The sequence below is a fragment of the Orbicella faveolata genome, unplaced genomic scaffold (genome assembly GCF_042242905.1).
Source record: "Orbicella faveolata isolate gen_17 unplaced genomic scaffold, um_ofav_v1 contig_25, whole genome shotgun sequence".
Lineage (NCBI taxonomy): Eukaryota > Metazoa > Cnidaria > Anthozoa > Scleractinia > Merulinidae > Orbicella > Orbicella faveolata.
Window position 1 is genome coordinate 21,573,633 of NW_028301553.1, and position 16,511 is coordinate 21,590,143.

The 16,511-nt window shown below is 38.4% G+C and overlaps 1 protein-coding gene across 1 annotated transcript; it reads left to right on the forward strand.

Moving 5' to 3' along the window:
- Positions 1-12: 12 nt before the first annotated feature.
- Positions 13-15,859, forward strand: LOC110068258 (fibroblast growth factor receptor 3-like). The gene is made up of 20 exons (XM_089294298.1): positions 13-154; positions 347-712; positions 2,333-2,596; positions 3,372-3,635; positions 3,986-4,107; positions 7,859-7,923; positions 8,228-8,385; positions 8,782-8,808; positions 9,271-9,390; positions 10,010-10,028; positions 10,316-10,352; positions 10,776-11,091; positions 11,463-11,573; positions 11,731-11,921; positions 12,295-12,417; positions 13,137-13,207; positions 13,911-13,951; positions 14,292-14,388; positions 15,350-15,449; positions 15,559-15,859. Exons 1-20 carry the CDS (start codon positions 13-15, stop codon positions 15,628-15,630), a joined length of 2,706 nt encoding a protein of 901 aa, XP_089150424.1. The 3' UTR covers positions 15,631-15,859.
- The last annotated feature ends 652 nt before the right edge of the window (positions 15,860-16,511 follow it).

Sequence of the window (16,511 nt, forward strand, 5' to 3'; positions counted from 1 at the left end):
AGTAATTTATACATGCATGACTTGTCCTCCTCACAACACGAGAAATATTCACTCTTACATAACGACGACAAGATGGATAGTTGTTCTACAAACGTCTTACTTGGAATGTTTCGTCTTGTTCTAGTGCTGACTATTCTGCATCCATCACTCGCTGGTATGTATCGTTTTTCGTTAGTATACAATCCAACGCCGGTGTAATGCCCTCAGCTTATTGGTTTTCCTAAAATCTCTTGGCAATGAACAGAAGGCCGTCCAGGTATTCATTTACTTGTTGGACTAAACTAGTCTTGTTCTCTAAGAATTGTTAATGCAGAATTTTAACTTGTGCTTTACCATCTCATTTTAGAGTCCGTCACTTTTACAAGAGAACCCTCTAACCCAACAGTTGTGATAGAAGGAGTCAACAGTAGTCGTGTGCTCCTTATTTGGGCTTTCTCTCTTGGTAAAGGTGAAAAGTTGGAAAGCGTTACTATTGAGAGGGCGAGACCCGGAGAAAACAGTCGAACAACAATAGCAACGAGACCCAGCGCTAACGACTCGTTCATCTTCGCTAGTAATAGATTCAGAACTGACTACGAAGTGAGACTTCCTGCGACGTTGGTGTTAAAGAGAGTCGAAAGAACTGATGATTACATGTACATTCTGAAAATATTTTATTCTAACAGTATCCGCCATGGACAGGATGAATCTTCTGTATCCGTTGTTGCATTTGGTGAGTATCGAAACCGAACTCTTGTTCCTCAAAGGCGAATACTGAGTGGAAAAGAATCCAGAATTCAAGTTCAATGTAGCCGAAAATTGTCCTAGTGTGCAGACCATAAAGCAGAGTTTTAATCACGAGCACGAGCACATTTGTTTATTTGTAATACTGACACGTTCAAAGCGTTCATTGAAAGAAAATTCAAATTTTTAGTTCAGCGATCGCACAATATATCGAGGAGCTCCAAAAACCCGCATTCGTGACCGCGCAGTTATTACGTCTGCTATTGTTTTGTTGTCTCTATTAAATTCAGACAAAGGCAGAAGCAACTTTCTTTCATAGTGTCGAATTATTTGGTATCAGAGGAAATGTTGTAAATTATAGCAACATTACATATAGTACAAGCAAACTGAGCTGCAATATGCTGAAGTTTTCTCTCTAGATATTGGACTGAATTGCGTGATAAGGAATTTATCTAACAATATAAAGGCTTATTATTCAATAAAGTTTTTTATATATTTTGATTAGATCTAACGTCAGCAACTTACGTCAGAAATAAAAAATATTTTTTTATAATAGAATCATTGTAGAAAATGGACTTGGAGTGTGCGACAATTGTTTATGCGAAACTGGAAAGTGGCTTTCAATACTTGTAATATTTGCAATGATTCATTTTTTTCGTTCGATTAGCGACTTGGCAGATGAAGACCTTAAATTTTCTTCCATATAAATGCTTCACATTCACATAAAGTTAAGATAAAAATTTGCATTTTGAAATTATTTTTTTCGAGATATTTAATACGCCCTCGTGTTTATATTGATTCCAACGAAATGTTGCTTACGATGCCAAGCATAGCAGGAAAAGGACTATTTATAGTAAATGAGTGCTAATTTTAAGTTTTTTTCACGGTGGATTTTATGTCAATTTCAAACGCGGAGATGAATAGATTAGCACGGAAAGTATTTGCGAAAGTCGTAAAAGATGAATATTTATTTCTCTGATGTTATAGTAGTCCTTCACAACTAAATGGCTGCTTTTGCAGAAACCAAACAGATGACTTCATAGTTATACTATGGATAATAATACAGAAAATCACTTAAGCAGCAGGCCACTTGCCAATTCCAGTTTTCCTTTCATATCAACTAGTTTGATAAGGGTAGCCGCTTTAGACATGCTCGAAACGAAATCAAGGCCTAGTTATCTCGCCTTCGCTTGTGAGGCCGTTAATGAGAACAATATGGCTTAACGGTCTCACAGGTAACTTTTTACATACCGTGTACTCCGTGTTCTTACAATGCAAATATACACAAAACGGACTATTCTCTCTATAGAGACAGAGAATGTTCATCATTCATATTTCATCCGCATTTCTAGCGTTACTCAGCTTGGCGTTTGGCGAGGATAAAAATTTCAGCGTTCAAAAATTGAAGCGATGTGGCTTGATTTCAATGCTACAACTGTTATACTAGACAGTTTAAAGATTTTCTCTACCTGCAGCCAAATTTTGAATTCTGTCTGATTCAATTCTGATTTGAATTGGTTGAGCAGTTCATGTCGTACCAGCGTTCATCCATAACTCGATGAACTCACGTTCCGTAAAACATATCTTTTCCTTCTGGTTGTATTTTCAGCGCCTCCAAGTATCACGGACGTTCCAGATGGAAAGGCAGATGTTGAGGTTGGAAAAGATTTGACACTGACATGTAAGGCATCCGGTGATCCACATCCACACATCACTTGGACAAAAGATGGCGTCTCAGGAAGCCAGTTCAATGCTTCTGGTTACCTGCTTCATCTTGTTAAAGTGCAGAAGAAGGATGCAGGATCATACATATGTACAGCGAGTAATGGTTATGGTGATGATGCCACCAGTGTTAGCGTAGTTAACGTTAAATGTGAGGAAGGTTTTATCTCTATTTACTTCAAATTACTGCGTCTTTTAACTGCAGTGTATTTTTTTGTTGTGATTTTAATACTTGGTGCAATTTCTCTGAGCCAAAAGCACAAGTTTTTGGAAGTTTGGACCCTCGGACCTAGTAACTATAGCCTCCTGTATTTGACAGCAACGAGGGTCCTTGCTTTCGTAACTTTGCAGTATATTGAAACGAATTTTGTTACGCATGTGATGATTGAGCTTGAGTACTGGATGTAATTAAGCCACACAGACTGTTAATATTGTCTTTGTTTGAAATGCCTGTAGCAGGATTATGGACGAGTGTAGCTTTGATTATCAAAACATTTCTTATTGGTAGTTTTACTAGCAGCCTTTGTGTTACTGTTGGGTATGGCGGTGATCCTTGAGAAGAAGGTCTCCAAGACATCATTTATATCTGTGATAAATGGAGTGTTCGCATGGGTGGACGTTTTGAACAAGAGAGGGAAAACCCTAAGCGCTTAACCTTAGTTGCTAATAAACAGACAAAATCGTTCTTAATTTAAGTTTTTTTTTTATTGAACTGGAGAATGCCGCGGTGCACTCGTAACTCCCCTAAGACTTAATCAAGTAACTACAGATTATTAGTAAATGCTTGCAGTTTTAGCGTCATCGCAGTACTTGGAAAGCTCGGGAGTATCTATGAAGCTCCCTTTTCTCGTCCTTTTCAATCTCCCGCGTGAATTCGTAATTGCATGAACACACACTGAACATATTGACTTTTGTTGTACTAACAGTGCCTCCAAGCATTAGGATCGCCCCAGAAAGAAAGGCAGATATTGAGGATGGAAACGATTTGATGCTGATATGTTATGCATCTGGGGACCCAAAGCCGACGATAACCTGGACAAAAGATAGCGTATCAGTAAAGGAGTTCAATGCTTCTGGACAATTTTTACATCTAGTTAATGTACACAGAAAGAATGCGGGGCCCTATAGGTGTACAGCTAGTAATGGATATGGTAACAATGTTACGAGTGTCAGCATAGTCAGTATAAAATGTAAGTATTTAATTTCATCTAGATACCTTTGAATGGCCATGTCTTACAACGCAAGATGCCTCTGTTTTGGTTTTCGTTTTTCTTTGTCCTAGTGCAGACTCTGTTTTAGTTGAATTTATGTGTTAGAGACTCTTGGTACCATACATATTCAACAAATCCCATACCTTGAAGGTTTCCGACATGGCACACCATGTTGGTTTTCAAATTTGGTTTTAAAACTACTGGTTTTTCTATTCTTCAAAGTTGTTGGGTGTTGTTCGCCATCCTTTGTTCTCAATTGGCGTTTTGTTAGATTTAACTTGTTGTGAGTAGCTTAAATCAAGTAGTAATTGCATTCTTTTCTATGATAGGTGGTGACAAATGTAAAACGGAAAGAATAGGAATAACCATGACAGAAGAGAAATGGAATCAGTCTTTGTCAGATAAAGAATCAACTTACTTCAAGAACTTAGAATCTAAAATTTTAATGGCGGTAAGTCTTTCGAGATTAAGGTCACAGGGTTTGATGTTACTTTTGCAAAGGCCTGTATGCTCAGTGTGTGCTTCAGTTACTACGAAAAATCCACGTAATCGTGGACGGTCGCGATTAATCTCTCCAGCATGTTATCTTTTACGCGACCCACTTGGCTTTAAAGCTGTTAAGAGTAATTGCCACTAAAAATCAAAGAAATCGTGGCCACGGTCGAAAAATCGAGTTTGCTCATAATTTGCCAGTTTGAAGGCCTAGGTAAGTAACTGAAGTAAATCAAGTTAGTTTTTTGAAATATCCAATATAACGGCAGAAATTCACGAAAAACGGTTATCGCACCGAAAGCTTAGATTTCACTTCGCGGTAATCCGAAATTTTACACTTTTCAGCTTTTTGCTACACAGTCGTTTACATCGCTGTGAAACGTTCTCAACTTTAAATGTATACATTGATTCTTCCTTAATCAAGAGATAGTGATTATTTTTATTTCTTGTGCTTTCTGGCCGAACTGAGCCCCGATTAAGTAGACATACTTTTCTAATTAAAACAAAACTCAAAAGTTATGCAAATTCAGTGAGGAAAAAAGCTGACCGGTAGTGCTTCAAATCGTCTGATATTCTAGCAAAAGACAGTTCAGTCGATGAATTTTAGGCTTACGGATTCATTTTTGTGGGATCTACCAGCAGTTTTGCATGAACGCCGATAAAAAATCGAGAAAATTGAAATTGAAATTTGAAAATTTGCAATGTAACGCAACACACTAGAATAGGTAAAAATCTTTTGTTGGCTTTGGACAGGACAATCAAAGCCTATTAATGTCTTTAACGTTTGAAACGCCTTAGAAATAATATTTAACTTAGAAATTGCCTGTAATAGCGAAAAAACACGAATAGAACCAAACTTAATCGCTCCCTAACTCTCCCTGTTTTGTGTCACGCATGATACACTTGGCCGATGCTACAATCTTGGAAATGACAATCTGTGGCGAAGGTCAAGTAATTTATGCAGCTTCGGGATGAGTGACGGAGTGTTTGAAGGGTTAAAGTATTTCCCCACCAGTTGCTCTTAGATTCCCTTTGCGTTTAGATAACTCCGCCCAGAAGTAATTCAAATCTGCAGGAGCAAGGATATTCGGGACGGCTAAAACGCACTGTTCAGCTTTCTCAAAGAACAACGCGTACTAGAGCTTTACACTGCAATCCACGGTGCTACTATGCAGCGAGTACGTGACGGACTTGGAAGATGCGTCAAATCTGTAGAAGATGATGGAGCTTTCTCCAGAACTCAACCTTCAATCGCTTTTTCAAATTATGCGATATTCAGCTATCAGTTTGCTTTCCTTTGAAGCTTCGTCTAGTACAAAAAGCCTACCTTTGCATTCAGCTCATTGATCGGGGTGGAAAAAGAGACGTCAGTATCAGTTTCATGATCAACTTGCAGGGCGAGAAAGGAAGAGAAAAAAGTTGAATTGCATTGATAACGCTGGGGTGGGGATGAGAAAACTCCTGATAAAAATTGCCTTGTTTACAAACCAAATTTGTGACGCCACGGTTGGTTTTCATTGCTATTTAGCACTGAAGCATGAAGCATTTTTGTAGCCAATGACATGTCGGTATATCTTTAACCTACGTTGTGGTTTACACTTCTGAAAAAATTAGTACTACCTACTCTTTATCATGCTTTATCATGTAGTCTTGTGGATCGTTTTATACCACCAACTACTGCCTCATTCAGTTGACGAGCCTTTCTTCGACCCTGGTTTAACATGCTTTTCAGTTCAAATAAATTAACAAGAAATAATTCGAAAACACAAGTATCCTGTAAGATGTTGGATGTTGCAACATGGTGGCCAAACGTAATTAAGCAAATTGCGTGTGTGCAACATTGGTGACATTCTTGCGCGGGTCAAATTTTTTTCCTTGCTTCTAGTCCAGTTCTGGCCCTTTCTCTGTCACGAAACGTCGGGAGAGAGCCGAGAGAGAGGGACCCTCCCTCTCGACGTTGCGTGACAAGGAGAGGGCCAGAACAGGACTACCTTGCTTCTGGATAGTCATTGAGGGTGTGACCGTTAAAACTACGGAAATTATTTATTTATTATTCCTAAGGTATTTGCTTACCTCGACTTCCTTCAATGATGAAAACTTTTAGCCCAAGGACTGGCGTGTTGCTTTTTATCTGGTCAGACTGATTTTAAAGTACAAGCTAGCAGGTGCAAGTCAAGGAGGAATATGTGTTGTTATCATTGAGGAGACTTTCTGGTTCTCTGTTCATCAAAGACTTCAGTCGTCACTGGCGCGCCTGAGCCCACAGGGAAGAACTGTTCTGAATCTTCTAGTAAATTCACGGACTTGAATAAATTTCCATTTGCCGTGTGTGTAATTTCCACAGATCCTTGAGTGACATGAATCAACTTCTGGACCTGTACCTAATCAGGAGTCGGTCATGGACTCCTGACCTAATCAATGAGATTGTCGATTCCAAGAAGTTTCTCGGTTTCTCGAAACGCACACATTCTGCAAAAATATTCTTCACGTATGTCTCAATGCGATAAAATCTGAAGGACTTTTAGTAGCTTTTGATATCCTTGTTACACTGTATGAGCGGTATGACCGTAACTGCGTGCCGGCACAAATTCCACCGTATTGAAGAACGAACTCGCGCGGGGCGTCTTTAACTCATCCAACTTACTTCGATTCTTCTTTGATAAGTTCGTTGTTTGTTTGGTTATCGATACAACATTAACTTTTCGTGGGAATAGATAGCCTCCTACTGGCTGGCGACGGCATAAAGCTTGTAATCCCTAACATCGTTCCAATATGTCTATACTATTGGGACCTTTTTTACTTCGTTCGGCGGGTTAACTAGGCAATCTTCTCTTATTAATGCATGATTTCGCATATCAACAACAAAGAACGATGAACGATGAAAAAATGGTTTCAAATTTGTTTCCCTTGAAAAATCGCTCGAGCGTGACACTGGGCAGCGAGAAGATGGAGAGTGCGATTTAAAAGTTTGGTGTTTCTTTTTCGCTTTTTTTTAAACTCTTGTCGGCGATTTTTTTTAAGTTAAATACTACTTTTAAAGCTTTTCAAATGTAAAAGACATTAATAGGCTTTGATTGTCCCGTCTCAAGCCAACAAAAATGGTCTTACCTATTTTAGCGTATTTCAAAAAACTAACTTGATTTCCTTCAGTTACTTACCTAAGCCTTCAAACTGGCAAAGTATGAGCAAAATCGATTTTTCGACCGTGGCCACATTTTTAGAATTTTCTTTGATTTTTACTGACATTTACTCTTAAAGCCTTTAGATTTACTAAACATGCGTGCAGTATACGAGTCTCGCTTTCGCAAATCTTTTTATGCCAAACGAACTCTAGGTAAAATATGAACTGTTTTCCTTGTGGCAGTGGATGGACGGATAGATCAATTGATCGGAGAACCAATGTTATGATCAAAGACACACTGCAAAGTTGTTTGATAATTCAGACACTTGAACAGTTTTAATTTTGTTTTTCTCTCGGCTTTTAACCCGAGGCCGGTGCTTTTAACATGAGATGGTCAACGTTAGTTAGTAAGTTAGGTTGGTAATCTGAGCAGGTCGATATAACACATCCTTCAGGCCAGGAGGACTATACGTATGTGATAAGAAAGAGGGATGAGAATTATTCAGGCTTCCTACTATTGTAATGATCTTCTGCAGTTCCTTTTCCAGAGGTGCCACCAAATTATTCAGCAATATTTTTTCCCCCTTAGATATGGAATGTTTATGGACAGAAAACTGTAAAGGAGCTTTACAGGGTGTCAATTGAAGAATTCAGGTACATGCTTTTGTCTTTACAATGTCATCGCGTAGCGCTCGATCCCGGCGGCCTTCTCCGAAATTCCATTCCCTTATATTTCTTTCGAGGGCAAAGGTGCTAACCATTTTTCCCTTGAGCTGAAAACCAGTGGCCACTTTCATGCCATCAGTGCGTGATCCCTTTTACTGCGACAATTTATCCTATCTTGCTTATAGAAATTGTTTCACAACGCATTTTCAAAGAAACGCTGCATTTCTTATGTATTTGTCTTTATTACCCGTCGATTCACTTTCTGTCTTGTTTCATTTTCACGCGTTTCTAGACCTGGTAGCGTTGTGGCCATTGTGCAGCTGGTGTTTGAAAACTCAACCATTGATCCGCTGCAACCACTAAAGGAAGAAATTTCTGATGGACATCTGGTTTCAATCCTGGTCAACCCTGCATTGGATGTTGACCCAAGTATTCTACCCACAGCAACAAGTATGTGTAAACACTCCATTCATTGCTGCCTATTTTTATGATAGCTTAATCAATAGTATATCAGCAACTTGGTTGTTGTTTCATCGTTAGAGAGGAATTCTGAGCCACCTTAATTTTTGTTAACTTGTCAAATGCTTTGTTTTGACTACCAGTGCTAATTATTGGCTCCAGACTAGTTTTTACGCCGTTTAAGTACTTATAACGAGGGTGGCTTTTATGACCTTTAAACACATAACTGCCCTCTGTCTCTCCCTCTTTAGTTCAGTTATATTTACGTTATCGAGTACAAATTCTGTAAGCAAAAAGAAAAGCAGGAGGTAGCAGTTGTTCCCCAAACAAATGGTCATCTACTTGCTAAAGGTTTAAGATTCACATGTTTCGTATTTTTGTTTCCAGCAAACCTTAAGGAAAACTTGGTAACGGGTGAGTAGCAGTTTTGCTTTGAAGACTGAATTAGGGTAGTGTCAGTTAATCCAGTGCGTAATTTCACCCAAGCCAGAAACCTGCCATACTGTAACTTAATATTGGGATAACGTGTCGTACTCTTCATTCGTATAATTTTGAGTGGATTGAAACAATGTGATGCGACTTAAAGCTTTGTAAAGGGAAGGAAACCAATGTTCTTTAATGTTCTTGTTTCGTTGTTCATGCGGATTTAAGTTACTTATCTTGCCCGCCTCGATTAACATTGCTATCCTTGGTGGGGAAACCATATTTATTCTATTCAGCTGTGTGTTTATTTTGTTTAAAGGATTATTATTAGGCCATTTATTGTAAACTCTCCTCAAGAGGTTAAAATACGAAACAGATTTTAAACTTTAAGCTCTAGTAAGACAGGCATACGTCGCTTAATCTACCTTTTTTCATTTTTTGTGATTTCTATAGATGCCGATTGGGTCAATGAAAGAACGATTCTTCACGCTGTCTATTCATCTGCGATTGGTCTCCTTGTTGTTGTTATCACTGTTCTAGCGATTGTACTTTGTATGAGACCAAATGACAAAGGTAATATTTTCAGAATCTTTACGACAACTTCCTTACAACGCATACCCTCCAAGGAGACAGAAATGTTAGCAGATTGCATTTTAAAACAACCTCTTGACCCTTAAATCCGTTTGGATTGACAGACGTGTTTGTATTTTCAAGTGTCGTGTTCTTTGAAACACTTATTATTGGTGATTAGATAGGAGGAGCTGGAGTGGTAGGAAACTTGTGATGGGTGATTTACCTTAATTTCTGTAATTAAAAGTAGTGGTTGTGGTATGACTGAATTAAGAGTTAAGGAATACAAACAGACTATTGTACAAGGAAGTGAACGTATCGTTAAGCCCTATTCGGTGGGTGATGGGCGTACAGACACAAATATAAATTATTTTTATTCTTATGTTGCACGTCTGTGAAGTACAAAACTGTTCTCCCTTCTTGGTGCTAAACTGGTAACTGCAAGAGCATTCCGCGCTCTATTACGAGATGATCAAAGCAAAGTTCGTTAACATTTTACTGTGAACTGTTAATTTAATTGCAGTGTGTCTTGTGTGGTAGTGGTAGTACTGCAATGATTTTTTTGCAATTATTTTTCAACTATGAAACGGCAATGAATAAAATGATTACTCTCTTCTCACAGGTACTTCGAATAAGGCAAGGTAGGAGAAAATATGATTTCAATATTACACAAATGTTCATACAATTCTCGTAAACACAATTTCATAATAGGCTCATTTGAAAGCTGTGTTATTAACGTGCAACCACCATTGGACAATTAAACGCACGTTTCTCTATTTCTCCACATGTAGGTTAGTTATCGTTACTATGTAAGTGTTCGCTTTTGCTATTATTTTATTCCACTGTTTTTCATTATGTAGATCGTACACGCACCGCTTTCTAACTATTGTGTATTCTTATTATTCATGTTGTGTTCTCTTTTTTGTAGCTGCCGTTACCACTGCAAAACTAAAGGCGATATCCAGGTAAAATATACTCGCTACACAAAAGCCCTAATGGCGATAAGAAGGGAATGAGAGAGAAAGCAGGAAGAACTTCTCTTTTCTCTTCCTGGACCCGTGTTCTCAAAACTTCGATTTTAATGTGTGACAACACTCTCTGTCGTTTGAATTTTTACACCCATCATTGTAATTCACCTTTTCAGCTTAATACCTGTTCCTATGTTAAAAATTGCAATGTCATATCTGTTTGCACGTATTTATCTCTTGCTACCCTCCAGAAATAGGGTATATTAAAATTGATTTTTATTGTTTGTTGATCAAGCAATTCAGATATTATTTGCAGTTTAAGGGCTCAGTGACCTACCACATGATAGCTGCTTTCAGGAAACTTGTAGTCACCCGTGCTATTACTTTGTCTTACAACCTTTGCCTTAAAATGTGTTGTAGGATCAAGGAGCGTCACTTCAAGTTACTGAAGCATATGTAAACCTGTCAGACAGCTTGATGTTAAGTGATGAGGAATCTGCTGTTATGCAATCGCATCCATCAGGAAACACACCACTGAGCACAAGACATCAAATTGTTTCGGAATACATGTCACTCAATCCAGCAACAAAATTCAAGAATTGGGAAGTTAGTCGGGAACATGTTCAAATCTCAAAAGTGATTGGAAAGGGTGCTTTCTCCCAGGTTGCTAAAGCAACAGTTTTAAATATCAGTGGAGTCAAGGGAAAGAAAACTGTAGCTGTTAAAATGCTGAAAGGTAAGAGGGCAATCTACATACATGTGCACTGTAATACAATCGGAAAGTAATTGTCAAATTGCATCGGTATTTTCAAACGGGGTTGATTCATGGTGGTTGAGATATTTGCATTATTTATACATGGCTCTCTTTGCAATCCAATTTCTAACGTCGCAAAATGTAAATTGGTTTGACATAGGTACTCCAGTTCGTAAAATTATAACACCAAAGTGACATGATTACAGATGTTGTCTTGCAGAAAAGATTGATATAACTTCACTTGTATTATTAGTGTCATCGCCTTAACTATCAGTTTTGAAATGTGGTACCAAATTCAAACTTACAAAACACCTCACAGAGCTGTCAAATGCAACAAACTTTTTTTTGAATAGAAAATGTTCCAGAGACGGACAAGAAAGACCTGCTGTCAGAACTAGAGCTAATGAAGAAGCTAAGGCCTCATCCACATGTGATCAAGCTAATGGGATGCGTTTCAGAATCCGGTAAAACAGAACTGAAATATGTGTTTTATGATTAGGCTTATTCGCAGCAGATTTCGTTATGCGAAGCAGTTTACAACAAGCAAGAGTGAATACCTTTGTCAAATGCCACTTCAGAGACTTAACCGTAATGAGGAATAATGCTGTTGTGGTTTTGCAGAACCGGTACTTGTCCTCATCGAATACATACCTTATGGTGATCTGTTGGGTTACCTGAGGAAGAGCCGTGGCCTCAATGACACGTACTTTAAGGACCCAGATGTTAAACCCCAGACCAATTTGACGTCACAACAGCTGATGCAATTTGCCTGGCAGATCGCTGATGGAATGAGCTACCTTTGTTCCAGCAAGGTAAGGGAGGCATAAGAAAGGTAACGCCGCGACTATTTAGACAGCAAACGCACAGCCTACAGACTAAACATCACAAAATGTAAGTTGGGGCAAGTTTAATACGATCCATTAAGCATGTTAAAGAGAACAGACATTCCTCCCTTGTTATGAAAAAGGAGCGAGTAAAACTCATAGTGCATGTTAATAAGCCTCCTTTGTTATGACATCAGAAAATGCCTGTGCATCCAAGACATAGATAAGTATCAGGCTAAATCAGATTTAAAGCGGCTACTGGTCATTCTTGAATTATTGTTTCAGTTATTAAAATTTAAAAATGTCAGATTTATGCAATTTCGTTAATCTTACTGTACTCCAAGTACGATTTTTCTTTCAGATAATCCATCGTGACTTGGCAGCCAGAAATGTTCTTGTAGGTGAAGGAGAAAAGTGTAAGATAACAGATTTTGGGATGGCGAGGAATGTTCAGCGAGATAATATTTACACTAAAAAAACTCGGGTAAGACGTAGCTTATAAACATGGTTTGTTTTCTGATTTTTCGAGTCATTTTCCCTTCTGGTTTGTCTTGATTTGATCTGACCTGAATGATTGAATGAAAAAAAAAAATGAATGAAAACTTTATTAACGTGTCAGTGTATTTAGCTATAGATAAGCTAATTGGGAACACCTAACTAAAGTCATTTGTTTTGTTTACCAATATCTATTCAGTGTCAAACCTTCTTCATTTCATTCGACACTAAGCGATTTCCCCACAATCATGTCAGTGATTGGCAAAACTTCATGTGTGAAGGTGTGGTCGCTACTACAACGTTAATTTTGCCAGAAATCGTTATTGCCGAGATGAATCCTCAAAATGCATTCTCTATTTTCCAGTTGCCCATAATTCACTCTGTTTGCCCACCAAATTTTGCATAACCTATTGTTGTGAGATTCTCCAACAATAGTTTATGCAAAATTTGGGGGTAAACTGAGTTAATTATGGGGAATTGGTGAAAAGATAATTGCTAATATCTAGCAATCGTTGCCGTTTCGACGTCTACTGCCTAATCGTGCAGTAAGAACTGAAAGTAGTTGCGTAAATCACCCATTTAAATTTCGGGATTTCCTTGTAAGATTTCAACATTACCCATAATGGTAACTTTGAAAGTGTGGAATGAGACTTAGCGTACTTGCTCAGTGTATCACTGGATTAACTCGGATGTTTGTGTTCCAAATAGGGTCGACTGCCAGTGAAATGGACTGCTTATGAGGGATTACATTATGGAATATACACAACCCAGAGTGACGTGTGAGCATTATTATAAGAAGTCAAGAAAGGCTTTGACCAAGGAGTTTGTTTCTCGGCGGTAACAGCGTACCTGACTGTGTAGCCTTATGGCTGCCTCGGTGTACCAAAGTAGCGGGTTTATTTTAAGTGCGGATAAGAGAAAATCCTTTTGTACATCTCCTTCAACTGGTTGTAGGAAAAAAAGTATGGGTCTACAAATGAAACCACTTGCTGGTTCTGTCTCGGTATGCCGATCAACGAGTTACAAACCGTAAACTACAAAAACGAAAACTACAGTATAAATTCCCTCGTTAACCGGCAGTAGTCATTTGATGTTGGCAATGTTAGCACAGACAATCGTATACTACCAATGCATTAAGAACAGAGATTTTGCTCCCTTAACGATCACGAGATACTGATAATAGATGTAAAACAATGTATATGATTATTGTAGATCTAATGTAGTTCTTGAGACAGGTTCTTTTCAACAGACCAGCTAAGGGTACTCCAAGGCGTGGCACTCAAAATGAATAAAACCGTGGCTGTTAACGTAGTGAAATAAGCCAAGAAAGCTAATTCCGGACCCCGCTTTTGACAAGAAATGCAGCTTCTGATAGGTAGAAGGACAAACTCGAGACCAGCGGATTTCAAACTACTTAGGTTCAGTACATGTGTCAAGCAGTTGCTACCCGCAATTTATTTTTGTTATTGCTGTTTCTTTCAGATGGAGTTTCGGTGTTGTTCTGTATGAAATATTTACTGTAGGTACGTTTACTTTTGCCACTTAAATATAGTCTAAGTAATTCAGTAACTTAAAGTGCTATGAAAAACCTGAGGATATTTTTCCCCACATAATGCTCAAGACTTGTAACTGCGTAAAACAATGTTATACGGTGATTCGTTGGTGGGAGCCTGGACGTATATTTGCGCGCACTCTACTCTCGGAAAATGATAAAAATAAATTCTCATTCAATGAGAACATCGTCTCATTAGTTCACGGTAGTGTTTTTAATTTCATTAATATTAAAAGTTGGATCGACAGCTGAGAATAATTTGGGAACTACATTGTTATTTCTCGCTTTCTGTTAATTCCTTATATCCGCAGGTGGATCTCCATACCCAGGAATAAACGGTCGTGAAATTGCCACCAAACTTCAGAGGGGATACCGGATGCCACAACCTAAACATGTTGATCATCAACTGTGAGTGATATCTCTATGGCTTCTGTAAGCCATCGTGGCTTGTCAATAGTTGTCAGCTATGGCGTTATCTGACTTTTAGTCGCGTAACTAACTAAAATAACAAATTCCGGTATCCTTCCTGAAGTAAAGAATCCTCAACCGTAAAACCTAAAATACCCCAAGATAAGATTGAGCTTAATTACCTCGCTGTAGAAAACCCAAACGACCGTCGACAACGAAGTCAATTATCCCCATTTGATGTGTATATGAACTGACTTTAAGGACACTCCCGTTCATCGTTTCTGCTTATCCTTACTGCGCGCGAAATTCATGTTCCAGCGTCACGCCACGTCATACATCAAGCGCGCGCTAAGAAAAAATACAAGGAAGTATGGGGCTTGGTACCGGTTTCGTTAACTTCACCTACAGTTTGCTCTCTAAAATAATTGGTGACCCCCTCTTTTCTTTTCACAGGTCACTCTCTTTACTGATTTTTCCTTATGATCAAAAAAAAAACTTGCTAATATTTCACCTCAGTTTCTACTCTCGTGCAACCGATGTTTTCTTCGCATGTGAACGGACAAGACTAATATGTATTCTTTTTCAAGGCCCATTCTACAAGAGTATACTTAATAGACTTAGTTGTGCTGAATTAGTGAGTACGTTTACCTGATCTAAATAAGCTCCTTTTATTACTGATAGTTGTAAGTTAAGATCATCTTGACATCTCAACTAGGAGACTGGAGCTATGATGATGAAGATCGTCTTAAAATAACGAAAGCCTCGAAAAACCCAATGCTTCTTATCTCGAAAAAAAAAGTACGGTTGCCCCAATTGTCTTTTGTTTTTTGGCAAAAGTTGATTTTTACCTCACTGCATGGCAAGTTCTATTTAAAAAAATCTGTACGTGAGAACATTTTGGGCGCGAACGTCGTTTATTGCATCAATTTTAACATTGCTAATGTGAACCATTTCTGTTTAGTTACCAGATTATGCTGCAGTGCTGGCAAGAGAATCCAGACGACCGACCGACATTCTCCATGCTTAAAGACACCATCACTAAAATGACGCAAAATAATAACGTATGTTGGATACTCTATTATTTTTTCTTTTACGAATGAGAATCAGTAATGATTCGTTTCATAAAGAGACAGTTAACGTGTCTTGATTGATTTTCACTTGTCTTTTTAGGAGGCACACGTTAACATGAAGGAATATGACACCAGCTTATACGCGAATGTTGACGACCTCTCCATGGAATAGAGGAAGACACTGCTAATATTATGAACTCGGCGAACAATGATATTTTCACATAATAGTGTATACCGATTTTATAATACTTCCTGCTGCGGTACATGTATATGAAATCGCCCAAACCCCCTTTATGTTATTCTTGTCTGGCAAAAGAGAAAAACAACAACTGCGCTGCTAAATAAGTTTACGTGTAATAATGTCATGCAGGGATAAACAACAAATACAAGTTATGAACGTGTGCGGTGAATTATATTTACTACTTCGTTTCCCGATTAAAGACTGCACCTGAAAAATGAACAAACTATTAGCCTTTGCTAGTTTTAATTTGCAATTATTCTTTGAAACTGACGTGAATAGTGACAGAATATTATAATATTGGTGGGGCCTTGGCACGAGGAAACGGTGGCTCTTGATGGGCTCGATTCTTGGACTAGGATTTTGACTAATTCAACGCTGGTTTCTTTCCCTTCAATATCACTGGTTGATCTTCAACTAAAAGCTTTCGACCACATTTCTTAGGAGGGTTAAACTTGGGTTGCAGGCAGATTTCCAGTGAACTTCTCCATAACGAAACTTGAATGCAATATGCAGCCATAATTTTGTTTCCGATTTAAATCCCCTTTATGCTCTCTGATTCATAAAGCTGGATATATTTTCGATGTAAGGTGGGCGCAGTGTTGGCTGAGCTTGGTTTGCTAGGTATTGTAAACAGCGAAAATAGGTAAGACCGAGTTGGAGATAATTTGGCCGCGCTTTTGGCGTAGCCGTTTATTTTCTTATCGTTTTTACACAAAAAAGGGAAACTCGGTTGTGACAGAAAAGACCAGTTCCCAGCAAAGGTGAGAGAATACCAAAAAGTCTGGACAAAGCAAGGCTGGTTGGTCCGGAGC

What these genes read in the sequence shown, in the direction of transcription:
- LOC110068258 (XM_089294298.1), top strand. Translation starts at nt 13, where the DNA reads ATGCATGACTTGTCCTCCTCACAACACGAGAAATATTCACTCTTACAT. An exon ending in TATTCTACCCACAGCAACAA is followed by an intron (nt 8,386 to 8,781) that starts GTATGTGTAAAC and finishes TTTTGTTTCCAG; the next exon opens with CAAACCTTAAGGAAAACTTG. An exon ending in GTATGAAATATTTACTGTAG is followed by an intron (nt 13,952 to 14,291) that starts GTACGTTTACTT and finishes TTATATCCGCAG; the next exon opens with GTGGATCTCCATACCCAGGA.